Source organism: Populus euphratica, unplaced genomic scaffold (genome assembly GCF_000495115.2).
Source record: "Populus euphratica unplaced genomic scaffold, PopEup_1.0 scaffold614.1, whole genome shotgun sequence".
NCBI lineage: Eukaryota > Viridiplantae > Streptophyta > Magnoliopsida > Malpighiales > Salicaceae > Populus > Populus euphratica.
Genome location: NW_011500193.1, coordinates 145,531 through 160,194, shown reverse-complemented (window position 1 = coordinate 160,194; position 14,664 = coordinate 145,531). Strand labels below are relative to the sequence as shown.

The 14,664-nt window shown below is 32.0% G+C and overlaps 1 protein-coding gene across 2 annotated transcripts; it reads right to left on the bottom strand.

Moving 5' to 3' along the window:
* Positions 1 to 4,005: 4,005 nt before the first annotated feature.
* Positions 4,006 to 14,315, bottom strand: LOC105111748 (DNAse I-like superfamily protein). Of its 2 annotated transcripts, none has more exons than XM_011007198.1 (14): positions 13,894 to 14,315; positions 13,651 to 13,818; positions 13,503 to 13,568; positions 13,367 to 13,419; positions 12,877 to 12,958; positions 6,514 to 6,560; positions 5,945 to 6,032; positions 5,670 to 5,762; positions 5,536 to 5,568; positions 5,315 to 5,412; positions 5,027 to 5,138; positions 4,593 to 4,678; positions 4,426 to 4,510; positions 4,006 to 4,210 (listed from the first exon to the last, which is right to left on the bottom strand). In XM_011007198.1, the coding sequence occupies exons 2-14, from the start codon at positions 13,774 to 13,776 to the stop codon at positions 4,142 to 4,144; spliced, it is 1,038 nt and encodes a 345-aa protein (XP_011005500.1). In that variant the 5' UTR covers positions 13,777 to 13,818; positions 13,894 to 14,315; the 3' UTR covers positions 4,006 to 4,141. The 2 variants fall into 2 exon arrangements, with proteins under 2 accessions (XP_011005500.1, XP_011005499.1); XM_011007197.1 differs by having other exon boundaries at positions 13,655 to 13,818.
* Between the last annotated feature and the right edge of the window lie 349 nt (positions 14,316 to 14,664).

The window sequence follows — 14,664 nt, the reverse complement described above, 5'->3', positions numbered from 1 at the left end:
AGGGTTCAAATGCACAAATCAAAAAATAAGGATTAAGATGAAAATGGCACTGCTAATGATTGAATTTGGCAAGGTGAAATTGCACAAAATTAAGAGTTTAGGAAGTAATTACTGGTGCAATTAAAAGCAATGGGAAGAAAAGAAGTTAAAGTGAAAATTTTCAAATCCCAGATTAAAAACCCAAATTTATAGGGTTTAGCCTAGATGACACATCGTTCAGCCACTGTTTATCTTCTTTTTCGACAATGTTGACTAATTGAGTAGGCATTTTCAAGCAAATGAATATAGCATTTTTAACCACCTTTATGGTTTTAACCATCACCATTAAATTAAAAAAAAAAGCATTTTATAATGATTAGTTACTCTCATCAAAATTTTACATCCTATTTTCTTCAATGAGGTTAACAAAATCTTGTCTCTAATAAGCCATCATTGTATTTTTAAATTTTAAACTAATCAAGTTGGCACTTTTAAACGAATAAATATAAAGCTACAAACCTCTAAATTGAGCAAGGATGAATCCAAATGAAAGGTATGCTTCTACTCTATCAAGATCAAGTGGTCTCCGAGGATATTTACATCGAAGTTACTTTGACAAAGCTTTAAAAATGGATAACTCGGTCATCAATGGTCGTGATACCTATTTTTCAAAACTATTAATTGTTTTCATGTGTTCACACTTCGAGCCTTATTTGTGAGTTCTTATCAAGGTGTAGCAACATTTCTTTCAAGATCAAAAGATTAGAAACAATCTTCTCAGTCTCCAAGTTTGAAAAAACAACCAAAATCTCGAAAGCTAAGTTTGTTGCAAAACCATCATTGTAAAATTAATATAAGTACAGAGCTCACAACTATAAAGCATACCAAAAAACTCTCTCATTTTGATTAGAAGGCCATATTTTGATGAAAGAGGATCAATTTTTTATTAAATCCTAGCTTGAAACTCTATAAATACCTCTTGAAAAATCAGAGCATAAAGAGAAAGAGGAAAAAATGTCGATAAAGAAACTATAAGTATGAAAATTTAAGATCCTAGAATAAGGATTCCTTGAGCTCTGAAAAGGAATCAAGCTTGTGGAAGCAATACTTGACCAAAGAAAGCAAAAAGGGTAGTAGCTATTTTAGGAGCTTGAAGCTGTACTTTCTAATCTAAAAGTGGAGTATGTATGGCCTACTTGAGTGTTTTTTATTGTTATTTGGTCTATATTTATGCTTACAAGTATGGAGATGAGATTTAGAATGCTTGGCAAGTAGTGTTATGGAGTATTTTTAGATATTTAAAAATTTTAATTATAAATATTTTTCACTATGATATACAAGTTGTAGGAAACACTTTCACCTTTCAAGATAAATGAACCCTGTCAAAGCACCTACATGGATTCCCCTATAAGAATTTACTTAGGCACGCGAGCCCATAATAAATTTAAAATATCAGATTCATGAGCCCATAATCTTTGTCTTTCTAATGTAGCAATACCTAATCATAAAAAGGTCAAAATAAGACCTAAGACTATGGATTGTGGATTTATTGAATATGCATACAATAGGAGTACTTGTTGATTTTTTGTACATAAGTCAAGTATGAAGGATATTCATCCTAATACTATTATGAAATTAAAAAATGCTATATTATTTGAGGATTTGTTTTTATGAAAGGAAACATGAGAAAATTGTTCACTTAATAGAACAATTGAAGCTACCTCAAGTAATCATCATTAATTAAAAAATGATGATGTTAAGCTCAGAAATAGAAAAAAAATGACCAAAACATTTCCTGATTTTTTAACATACTTATTAGAAAATGAACATCGAACCTACTCTAAGGTAATGTCCTATCCAAAAACTTCTTGTTGGAATAGACAGTTAGTAGTGAAATTGAATTAATTATGAATAATCATACATGGAAACTAATGAGTCTTTCTCTTAGAAATAAATCATTATGCTATAAGTGGATTTAAAAAAAAAAAAATGAAAGTTGATAGTACTATTGATAGATATAAAGTTATACTTGTTGTTAAAGGTTTTAAATAACAAGGTGTGAAAGATTTTGGCATGTATTCATTTATGTCAAGAATAACTTTTATACGAACATTAATAGGCATTGTAGCTATTAATAAACTTGAAATACATTAAATGAATGTAAAAGTAATCTTTTTAAAATAATGACATTTATAAGGAGGTTTACATAGAACAACACAAAGGGTTTATTGTCAAAACTATGAACTTGTAAAATCATTATATCATTTGAAACAAACACCTAAACAATAACATGAAAAATTTAACGAGGTTAAGTTGTCAAATAAATTTAAAATTAACAAAATTGATAAATATGTTTACGTGAAAAACAAAGATAATGGTTATGTCATTGTATATGAAAGATATGCTTATTTTAAGCAGTAATAATCACATAATCAAGTCTATAAAGAAAATATTAACTAAACAAGTTTGACATGAAAGACTTAAGTATTACGATGTTATATTAGAACATATAATGGATAGGTATTATCTATCTTATTATGTTGAGAAAGCTCTCAAAAAAATTTGGTTGGTTTTTTTAACAAAAACTGAATAAATAAAAATTTTCACCTCTAAAGTTACTGGAAAATCGGAGCAATAGCTTCTTTTTTTTCTCAAAATTATAATTTTTAATCCATTTTTTATCCAAAACACTATAAAACCTTAATAAATTCATTTATAGCCTCAAACAGCCAAAAAATCAGTTTAACACCCAAAAACAACCCAAAACAAAAGGAAAAAACTTCTTGAGCTTAAATCTACCATCTCAAAACAAACTCCTTTTTTAACACCCAAAAACAACCCAAAACAAAAGGAAAAAACTTCTTGAGCTTAAATCTACCATCTCAAAACAAACTCCTTTTTTAACACCCAAAAACAACCCAAAACAAAAGGAAAAAACTTCTTGAGCTTAAATCTACCATCTCAAAACAAACTCCTTTTTTAACACCCAAAAACAACCCAAAACAAAAGGAAAAAACTTCTTGAGCTTAAATCTACCATCTCAAAACAAACTCCTTTTATCGAATAAAACTCATTGATACTAAAAGCAACCATTTAGATGACTAGAATCATTATCAATCAACAATCCAATAAGTCTCTCTCTCTCTCTCTCTCCTATGCCAAACTAGGTAATAGAAAATAATGAAAAATAATGTTTTTCATTAAAATTGAATCTTAAAAAACCCAAGGACCAAAAAGTGATCATTTGAGAAATTGAAGGACTAAATTATACAGACAATTGAAACCACACTGTTTTTTGCGTGCCTTTTCCATCCTATCGTCTTTTTAATTTTACTGTCGGTTAACCAATAAAATACAATTGACCATCAACTATGCAACAAAATAACTTCATCAAAATAAATAAACTTAGTTGATTAAAAAAAAGAAAGAAATCCACTGCCTCCATCGCGTGTATAATATGGCACTTCAGTGAGGATAGTGTACAAATTATATAACAGCATTTACAACCTCTTATACGAATCATTAAATCAAACAAAACAAAACATCTATTGACTTTTTTCTCCATGCTTTTACTAATTGTTTGATTACTGTCCTTTAATTAAAAATGTCGGTGCAGAATCATAATCAACCTCGTTAATAGGTTATGGGCTTCGCTAGTCTTCTCCCAATAACGCACTCCACAGGCAAAACAACAGCCGATCAGCATGTCCACGTCTGTACTTGGTGCCAACTTATGCCAAAATTAGATCGCATGGCCAAGACCCAGACAATTAAAACATTGAAAAAGACCCAAAAGTATTCTGGGATCCAATCCATGCGGGCTACTTTTCTTGGAACGTCTTTTAGAACTTTACCAACGAAGTTCGGGGGCACCCACAGTGACTCGTCTGTGTTTAAAGCTGGTGCTTCTTGAATTTTTTTTTTTAATATATATTAAAATATGTTAATATCAAAAATTATTTTTTAAAAATAAAAAAAATTAATATAATTCTAAATAAAATAACAACTGCACTCTCAAATATCTTCACCTTGCTTCATTGAAGATGATGAACCTTGTCCCACAAAATATATGGAACTCCAAGCTGTTTTGACATAATATCGAGTGCTTGAAGGAGTCGATGTTTAACTCCCTCATTAGGGATTTAAATTTGGAAAAAAAGAATCAGACAATAGTTCCATCATTTGCAAAAGCCAGTTCGCATACAAGAGCAAGATGATCACTGCCCCATTTCTGCAAGATGAGGGAGAATTAAGCACACAGATTCAAAATGCAGTAAGATAAATTTGAGACTAACAAGCCAATAGAGTGCATATAAAATAACTATAGGGACACCAATGATAATTGTGTAGCGGATCAAAGATATCATGTCTGACTAACTGAATGATTGGCTGCTTTATTTCAACAGAAAGCAACAGATCAAAGTTGCATTTGAAAATTAAAAGTACCTCATTTGGAAGCCCTGCACTTCTTCTCAAAATATTAATTGGTAAGGTTTCAAGAACTCTCACAGGAATAAGTCCCTTTGTATGCCTGTGAAAAAATTGAAATCAGGACAAAAAATTGCAGATGCAGGCTGTGTATTCTGCATGTTTATATTATGTGATCAGATTACCAGATGTAATCAACAGTTCCCATAAACTTGGAGTGGTACGAAGTTGCCAAGGGTTCTCCTCGGTTGTCTCTCAAGCCACGGCTCCCCTAAAGAATGTAACCAAGTTATATTAGAAGAACAACTTTTTTTTCACCTATATTTATTTCTTTATAGAAAATAGCTACTACAGATGGCCAATGCTTGGTGTAGTGGTAAAAATTTTGGACTTCAATCTACAAGAAAGCAAGTTCAAATATAGACAGCCACTTCATTTCATTGGAAAATACTGAAGGCAGGACTACCTCCAAACTCTCTCCCAAAACCCGAATTTAATAAGGTTACAGCAAAGTAATGACACTAAGTTAACAATGATGTTCCTGAGAAAGTAGCAAATGAGTATATAACAAGAATGCAAGAATAAAAGGAAGGGGGAAAAAAGAGATCTAAAAGCTTACCGGAACCCCAAGATATGCACTATAGAGTTTTAATTCGTGTTGAAGATGTGTGAGTTCTTCATTACCAGTTGCTAGTCTTAATTCTTCATCACTCCATCTATAAATCAATGACCTTGAGAAATATTCAAGGCACCGTACACCAGTAAGTTAAATGAGCCATTACTCTTTCAGTGATCAATATTTCAAAATAAGATGATAATTAAAGATAAAACAAATTTGCATCCATGGGATCTGAATCTACAAGTTTAAATGACATCCAAAACCGCATAATTTCCAAATATTTTTAACCTCGCCACATTTTCATCCCGGGATCTCAAGTCTTTCTGCTGTGGTGGACATTCAAGCTGCCCAGAAATATTCCTACGGTCATGTAGCAGGATTTCCAACTGCCAAAATTCATGCAGCACGTAGCAAAAGAAGTTACAACTATGGGGTACTTCGGCATCCAAGTTGAAATACAAATGAAGAAAAAAACGATGACCTTGATGCAGTACAATAACAAAACTGACCTCAGAAGCAGTGAGAAACTGATAAATAGCACTCTGATCATCAGACAAAAACAATACTGAAGTTAGAAGTTCGCACTGAGGTTTACATGGTATAGGATAACGGTCAAAATAATAATTAGGTTGCACAACCTCACCTGTGGTAAGCTATTTAGATCCCCACCAATTATAATAGGTATGTTGCCCCATTCTTGTGATAATTTGTATGCTTTTTCAAGAAATATTCGAACCTATATCATGGAGGGGTCAATACATATTAAGATATCATGTGTCAAGCTTCCAATAGTCCCAATGGGAAATAAAAAAGATAACACCATCCTGTGCACGGAGAATACATGCAGAGAGGTATATAATCTTCAAACTGTGAGATGCTCTTGGTTTCTTCATAAGGGGGGAGAGGAGCATTGAATACCTGACCTAGCTTGATATCTCCACGGTTTGGGTTGAAGAGTACATGTATATTTCCAACCACTAAGCTTCGCCTTTTTGGGGATATTATCCTATATATGTGGTGACATGTAAGTGATCAACTTAGTCATATGATTTCAAGAATAACAACTGATTAAGACGAGTTTAAATGAGAACCACCAACTTAAAAAGGAAGCCAAATTCTTATCCTCTTTCATGCAAACAACAGCACCCCAACGTGCAAGATCATTAAGATGATGTTTCCACAATAAATATTAAATTGGAAGCACAAGAAACACACACTCCAATATAAAGAGCATAAGCTTTAATGAGTGAAGAATACAAGTATATCCAGCAAAATGAAAACCCAGAATATTACTAGTAGAGAAAGTGTTTGTTAATGTCAAATTGTTTCTTGAACACCTTATAAGAAGCATAAAGATTATATGTGACAATTTAGAAAATCCCAGCATATTTTTGGGTTATATAGGAGCCGTTCATTAATTCACATTTCATATATGCCCAGTAGTTTTTACACACTAAACAATGGAGCATAATGTATTTGAAACTTACTTTGATGCTTCTGTACGCAAGCCAGTCTCTGATTGATTTTCATTCATCTGCATATTTCAGGAATTGGAACCAATGAAACCAAAATAAGTTTAACCATTGCCAAGAAGCCTGTAAATATTGAATATGCCTCCCAACAACAAAATTTCTCTCTTACAGCCATGATATATAAAATCAAGGGATGCAAAGTGGAAGAAATAACATAAAAGAGACATGGTGGGGACTCTAGATCCGAGACAGTTCACACATGCGCAAAATTGAAGATGATGGAAGATTGCCCAACCCTAAGTTATTGGATTTTACTTGGGTTTATTATTAGGCTTAGTTTGTTATTTTGTTGGACAATTTTATTTGGTGGTCTATGAGCTCAATTGTTGGTTATTTTACGGTTTTACAATTTATATATTCCTTTTCTATATGTTACAGAGATAATGATGAATTGATAAAAAAAGTTGCATACTTGGTTTTTCCGACCCCCATTTCCATTCTTTTTCTTCTTCAACCCCTTTCTTCTATTTCTAATTTTTTCTTCTTCTTTTATTTTATTTCTTTTAAATCTCTTTTGTCTCACATCAGCTTTGATAGCAGAGCACAGTTTTTTTAGTTGTAGCTAAACGATCCATCACAATCACCAAAAAATTCAATCACAGCTCCTAAACCCTAAAATTTATAGGAAGCTCTCATCGTAAGTGATCTAAAAAAAGGTGTCAAAAAAAGAAAAGTGTGTTTCTTTTGCCTTTTTGTTTACAATCAGGAGAACAAAATCAGAACAATTTTCCTGTTTGCATTGGAAATCAACAAAAGATCCCCACGCACCACCGGCAGCTCCACTAGCCACCTTGCCCACCTATAGTTGAACCCACCCACCACATCCATCAGAAAACAAACCATAATGGCCACAACCACTCCCAACTTTAGCCCAAAAACCATACCTTCACATAACACCAAATAACCAAACAACTCTGCCACCAGCCTAGACAACCGCCACTAGCCTGAACAACCACACCAACAGTGACCCATCACCAGCTGACAATCTTAACCACTACAAACCACCAAAACACCACTGAATTACCACCACAAGATTCTATTAAACCCTTATCCAAATCGACCTCCAAACCACTACAGAACCTAATACTTGTAGAACACAACAATCCCAAAGAGAAACCACCATAAAACCCAATCGCTCTCTTCAAACGTCAGAGATAATCATCAACAAACTAGTCCAACAGCACACCAACAGTACACTAGCAGCCCTCCAACATCCACTGGTGTTGAAAGAGAATAACAGCAATACAGGACAACCCTAGCATTCTCTTTGGCCTCTTTATATGCAGCATCCAGCTTCTTATTCTCGTTAGGTGTGCTTGTCCACACAATATATCTAATGCTCTTGCAGATGTTATACCCACGAATGATTTAATGAGCCTGTCCACACACTATATCTAATGCTCTTGTGGATGTTATACTCATGAATGATTTAATGAGCTTGTCCACACACTATATCTAATGCTCTTCTAGATGTTTTACTCTTGAATGATTTAATGACAACGAACTTTGCATTTGCGCATTCTTCAGCAAAGTCTCCCTCGGTAGACTTTTAGTCTGGATCAAATCAGTATGGAAGAGAGAGGAATGAGAAAGAACTGCCAAATTCTCTTTTTAATTTATTGTTGAATTCCATAACATTGTTTTATTTTATTTTGGGTAGGTCATGACTATATGATTTGGTCAAATTCATATTCTTTCACTTTTTAAGGGTATAAAGATCTAGCTCATTAGATTACCATCAAGACCTAACGGCAGGAACAAAAAAAAAAGAGAGAGAGAGAAGTTGAAGGAAAAAGGACTTGATGAATGAGTTTGAGAAAGAAATTAAAAGGAATATGGTGTATCTACCTTAATGATAGAGGAAGTTTAAAGAAACTCTTTAGTGAAACCACTTGAAGTAGTTGTGTCATTGGAAGAGTTTCAAATAGTTGTCCTCCTAAGCTCCCTAATTACATGCCCTTTACACTTAATCTCGAGCATGTCAAATATTTTGAGCAACCTCCTAAGCTCCCTAATGCCTTGCATGAAATCCAACATATCATAAATTTTGAATAACTTACAAAGCTCTCTGAATCCTTACCTTTTGTTCATGATAAGAAAGACAAGGATGGCCTCAATTCACTAGGATGTGTTCAATCTATGTTCACTCAGGATTCAAAAAATGCTTGTTCCATTCCCCACATTCCCAATCATAAAGTGTTCATGGTCACACTCTTGTAGATTTTCTTCCCATGTCTTCTTAATCTGAATATCTAAGTATTTTGTATGTAGATTTCATGATTTTCATATCAAGATTATAAAACAAATTCAAGAAACTAATGAACAATACAAATTTCAAGCTGATTTATATAAGTTTCATGATGTATTTAATATTAAAGATTTTTTCATGATAAACCTAAACGGTGCATACTCTTGAAACTAGTAAAAAATTATAGACAAGCAATGCTAAACCATCTAAAATGTTAGAAATGGTTGAATCAAATATTTTATGTCATTAACCTACCATCAAATTTTATATGGGTTTATTATTAGGCTTAGTTTATGTTATTTTGTTGGACAATTTTATTCAGTGGGGTATTGATTGTGTATCAAAAATATCATTAAGTTTCTTATTTTACATGTGTATTTATTGTTTTTATTTGGGTTTTTTATAATAATTGATGGCTTTTTAGTAATGAAGTTTCTTTTAATGTATTGATAGGCTTTTGGAGCTTAAATGAATTATTTCAAAAAATTTAACGTCGGAATTCGGAACAAAGAATTGAAAAGAAATTTAGTTGAAGATTGAAGTAAATCTTGGTTCAAATAAGTGCTCCAAATTTGCTTCAAAATCAATTATATTTCAATCCTATAAAAAATTATCATATGATCTATTTCAAGCTCAAACTTGTCTTATATTGTGTGCAAACTTCAACCATCAAATACTCAAAGTTTCAATGTCAATACTAGCCCAAATAATAGGTACACTTGTATCCTTATATGATACTTAAATCAGCCTCCAAATCAGCTCAAGCATAATCCATGATTTTACTTATCCACACCACAAATAACATTTGATTTATTTTAGGTAATCCATTGAGCTAAGAGGGCAAGCACATAGATAGAAAGCTGGAGGGGATATTGTTACATTATTTTGGGTCAAAAAGAAAAAAAAAACAACTCATAAAGAAGGAAGAAAAGCACGCACCAAAGTGTTCTCCAAGTCGGCCTAATTTGATTTTCCAGAACACCTTTCGGTGTTGTGCCCTTAACTTTTGACTCAGATGTCCAAATGAGTTATTCTTTAATGATCTGGAAAGCTAACACAATGGCTTATAAATGTGCCTCTAATAGCCATCTCCAAAAGAGACTTCTAAGACAGTTGAATTGGTATCCAAAGTTAGTATCATATTTATGTTAGAATTTTTAACGAAATTGTTGTGTTTTTTATGTAGATTTCAATTCTTTAGTTTGTAAAACTTATTATTTCAGTTTGATTCAAGTTATTTCATTTTTATTAGAGTGTTCTTATATATAATCATGGTTGGCTACTCTTTTTTAGATCCAAATCAAGAATGATGGTGATTAAGGTAAGTTTTTTAAGATACGAATAAATCTTAATATTTATTATCTCATTTTCTTCATGAATGTTTTTAGAATTCATTTAGGTAATGTTATAACCTTAATTTTTATGCACAAACCTAGGAGGGTCGAATTGTTGTCCAAAGTTAACATCATATTTGTGTTAGAATTTTTAACAAAAATGTGTTGTGTTCTTCTTTATAGATTTCAGTTTTTTAGTTTGTAAAACTTATTATTTCAGTTTGATTTAAGTTATTTTATATTTATTAAAGTGTTCTTATATATAATCATGGTTGGCTAATCTCTCTTTTTTATTCAAATCAAGGATGATGGTGATTGAGATGAGTTTTTTAAGATATGAATGAATCTTAATGTTTCTCTTCTCATTTTCTTCATGAATATTTTATTATTACAAAAAAAATTTAGAAATCATTTAGGTAATGTTACAATCTTGAATTTTTATGCACAAACCTTAATTTTGCTATAGAGATTGTTTGATTCAATGTCTTACTTAATATGAAAATACTCGTTCATTCTTAAGCAATAATTAGTCTTCATCTTTTTAAACTTCATTATAATATCTTCCAACCTAATATCAACTTAAACAGATGAAGATTGATTACTACTTAAGAATGAACGAGTACTCTTTCATGATAGGTTTGATTGATTATTGCTTAAAAAGATGATGCATTTGAAAATGCAAAAATTTCAAAACGTAAGATGAAAACTTTGCATGATAAATATATTCTTAGAAAATCATTTCATGTTGGTTAAAAGGTTTTCTTGTATAATTTACGATTACATCTCTTTCCTGAGAAGTTGAGGACAAAATGGATTGGTCCATTTGTGATTAAATCCATCTCTGAGCATAATGTCTTTGAAGTAGAAAATCCTAAGAATGGAAATGTACTTATTTATTCTTAAGCAATAATCAATTTTCATCTTTTTAAGTTGATATTAGATTAGAATATATTAAAATGAAGTTTAAAAAGATGAAGATAAATTATTACTTAAGAATAAATGAGTACTTTCATATTAGGTAAGACATTAAATCAATCAATTTCTATACCAAAATTAAGGATTGTGCATAAAAATTCAAGATTATAACATTACCTAAATGATTTCTAAAATTTATTTGCAATAATAAAATATTTATGAAGAAAATGAGAAGATAAAAATAAAGATTCATTCAGATCTTAAAAAACTGACCTCAATCACCATCATCCTTTATTTGGATCAAAAAAAAGATCACCCAACCATGATTATTTATAAAAACACTTTAATAAACATAAAATAACTTGAATCAAACTGAAATAATAAGTTTTACAAACTAAAGAACTGAATTTTACAAAGAAGAACACAGCACAATTTCGGTAAAAATTCTAACACAAATATACCGCTAATTTTAGATAGCAATTCGACCCTTTTAGAAGCCTCTTTTGTAGATGGCTATTAGAGACATATTGATAGGTCACTTTGTTAGCTTTCCAGATCATTAAAAAATAGCTCATTTGAACATCTGAGTCAAAAGTTATGGGCACAACACCGAAAGGTATTCTGGAAAATCAAATCAGGCCGGCTTGGAGAACACTTTAGAGCATGTTTTTCTTCCTTCTTTATGAGTTGTCTCTTTCTTTTTTTTATCCAAAATAATGTAATAATGTCCCCTCCAGCTTTCCATCCATGTGCTTGCCCTCTTAGATCAATGGATTACCCAAAATAAATCAAATGTTATTTGTTGTGTGGATATGTAAGATCATGGATTGTGCTTGGGCTAGTTTGAAGGTTGATTTGAGGTTGAATTTAAGCAACATATAAGGATACAAATATACCTATTATTTGGGCAAGTATTGACATTGAAACATTAAGTGTTTGATAGTTGAAGTTTGCACACAACATAAAGCAAGTTTGGACTTGAAATAGATCATATGATAATCTTTTCTAGGAATGGAATAGAATTGATTTTGGGAACAAATTTGGAGCACTTATTTAAATCAAGAGTTGCTTCAATCTTCAACTAAATTTTTGAGGCAAGGTTTATTATTATGCTTGGTTTATGTTATTTTGTTGAACAATTTTATTTAGTGGGCTATGAGCCTAATTGTTGGTTGTTTTAGTGTTCTACTATTTGTATATTGTTTTTCTAAATGTTTCAAAGATTATGATGAATTGATAAAGATCATTATAGACTTTTGGTTTTCCGACCATTATTTTTCCTCTTTTCTTCAGTCCTCTCCTTCTAGTTCTAAGCTTTTCTTTTTCTTTTATTTTATTTCTCTTAAATCTCTCTTTGTCCCGCTTCAAGACATAAACCCATAGATCATATTAACGAAATCATCAAAATGTCTTCTATTTCTCTATGCATTTCATTGAGTTATTCCATCCAAAATTTTATTTAAAATTGTAATGCTTTAAATGATGCTTGCACAGAGGTCACAATTCATGCAATTGTAGTTGTACCATCATAGACCTTGCAATCTTTGACAATCCAAATCACCAAGAGGAGCTTTCTTAAAAAGAGCCAAGTTATCATATTTCCATAACTTTTACCAACATAAGCACAAATAAAACTCAAGTCTTAAATGCATCTAAAACCAAAGCTGTAATGCATCTAAAACCAAAGGAGGAGGAGGAGGAAGAAGCATTTACTGTAGCGATCGAAATAAAAAAAAAAAAAACTAGTTACACGTGCATCTAAAACCAAAGGAGGAGGAGGAGGAGGAGGAAGCATTTATGAAAAACCAACCCTTTGCATACCTTTAAAACACAAAATTGAGCAACATTATTTCGAAGGCCAAAACTCTGGAACTCAATATGTTCTTCATGCAAGAGGGTGAATCTGTAAGGAGAATAAGACTTGCTAAATGTTGTATATACAAAACAAACATGAAAAATAAGGAAACGAACAGGTACATTTTCTTGACTACAAGCAAATCTGTAGCCTCCATTCTAAAGCAACATGGTGGTAGGATCTCAAACTTATGAAAATGTAAACATGCGTTCTCATGGTAGAGCAAAATTATAATCTCAACTAAAGTAATTCAAATTGTGCCACACTTCCATTGGATATTGAGTACGACAAAATTTAATGTACAAAAAAAATCATAATTCTCATCACTAGACACAAGAAAGATAAGTTCAGCTAATGACCAAGGACAATGTAATCTGTCAAAGCAAACTAATAGCTCAAACAACAAGCTTATATATATTCCAAACTTAAAACATGATCAGCCTTAGAAGCCCTTACAATTTATCTTTCCAAAATACAGCACACCCATCACATGCTTCGCCCGTTCGAGCCTAAAGTAAAGGTAATCAATAGAACCACTTTAATAGAACTTAACAAACAATACGAAGTTGGGAATGGCTATTTCAATATATACCTTGTAAACACCTCTAAACCCATCCTTCTGTAGACGATCATCTAAATCATCAAAACGATCGACTTCCTGCAGCAGGAAAACTAGATCATCAAAATTACTAACAAGCATTGCTAATTAATAAGATAAAAAAAGACAAGTGAAGTTCGACCTGCCTGAAAACAGAGTATCCCTGCATTGTAGTGATGCATCTCCTTACATATAAGCTCTTTTCGCCGTTCCCATTCCATGAATTCCGACGGAATTTTGAAATATAAATCCGGATGCTTTGATGCATTTTCAACACCTAATATATTGTATGAAACAAACACTACTCTATCTGCAGAATTAAAAACATAAAAACATTAAATAAAAAGGTAAGTATCTGTCTAATCCTGATATATAAAATCAATACCTTCATAAGCTGGGGAATCATGACAAGAGAAGGTCCACTTGCGGTTATATTCAAAATTACTGTCGTAATTATGACTTTTCTTGCGCTGAATTGATTGGAATCTATTTGATAAAGAGACTGGGTTTTGATTTGAGTTATGAGGTTTAAGGGTTAGGGTTTTCTCAATTTTGGAGACTGATTTTTGCTTCTTTCTGTGATGGTATTGTCGTTTTTTATGAAAAGGATGCTTACGCTTGTATTTCAAGGTCGCGCTTGTGTGCTCCATCGCTGGAGCTCGGTAGTTTAGGGATCTCATTTTAATGGATTGTTTTGTGTTCGCGGTGGCGTGTGCCCGGAGGTAGATCTGGGAGTGGCTGCAAGGATAAATAATGGAGGTGTTTTAATGCAAAATTTGATGGTGCAGCCTGCAGATGGGCTAAAGGTGGAATTGGTCCTGCTTTTATCAAGTTTTCTTATTTTGGTCCCTTTACTCTTCTTTATCATAATTTTACCTTCTTACTTTCTAGAATCCATTATATTTCACCATTGATGGGAACTCAGGCGCGCTGTGGAGTATGGACTGCAACCGTGATAATTCCTTAATTGATTGTTCATTTTGGTCCTCAAAGTATTATTATTTTTATTTCATCATTCTTGCATGATTTAAATCGTGATAGTTCCTTTTTATTTATGTTCTAGTTAGTATTTTTAGTTTCAAAATATGTCTTTCTTTTTTAAGGTTGACGCTTAATTTTACTTAATTGAATTTTAATACCATTTCAAAACAAAATA

What these genes read in the sequence shown, in the direction of transcription:
- LOC105111748 (XM_011007197.1), bottom strand. Translation starts at nt 14,188, where the DNA reads ATGAGATCCCTAAACTACCGAGCTCCAGCGATGGAGCACACAAGCGCG. An exon ending in CTCAATTTTGTGTTTTAAAG is followed by an intron (nt 6,561 to 12,876) that starts GTATGCAAAGGG and finishes TGAAATATGCAG; the next exon opens with ATGAATGAAAATCAATCAGA. An exon ending in TTGCGTACAGAAGCATCAAA is followed by an intron (nt 6,033 to 6,513) that starts GTAAGTTTCAAA and finishes CCACATATATAG; the next exon opens with GATAATATCCCCAAAAAGGC.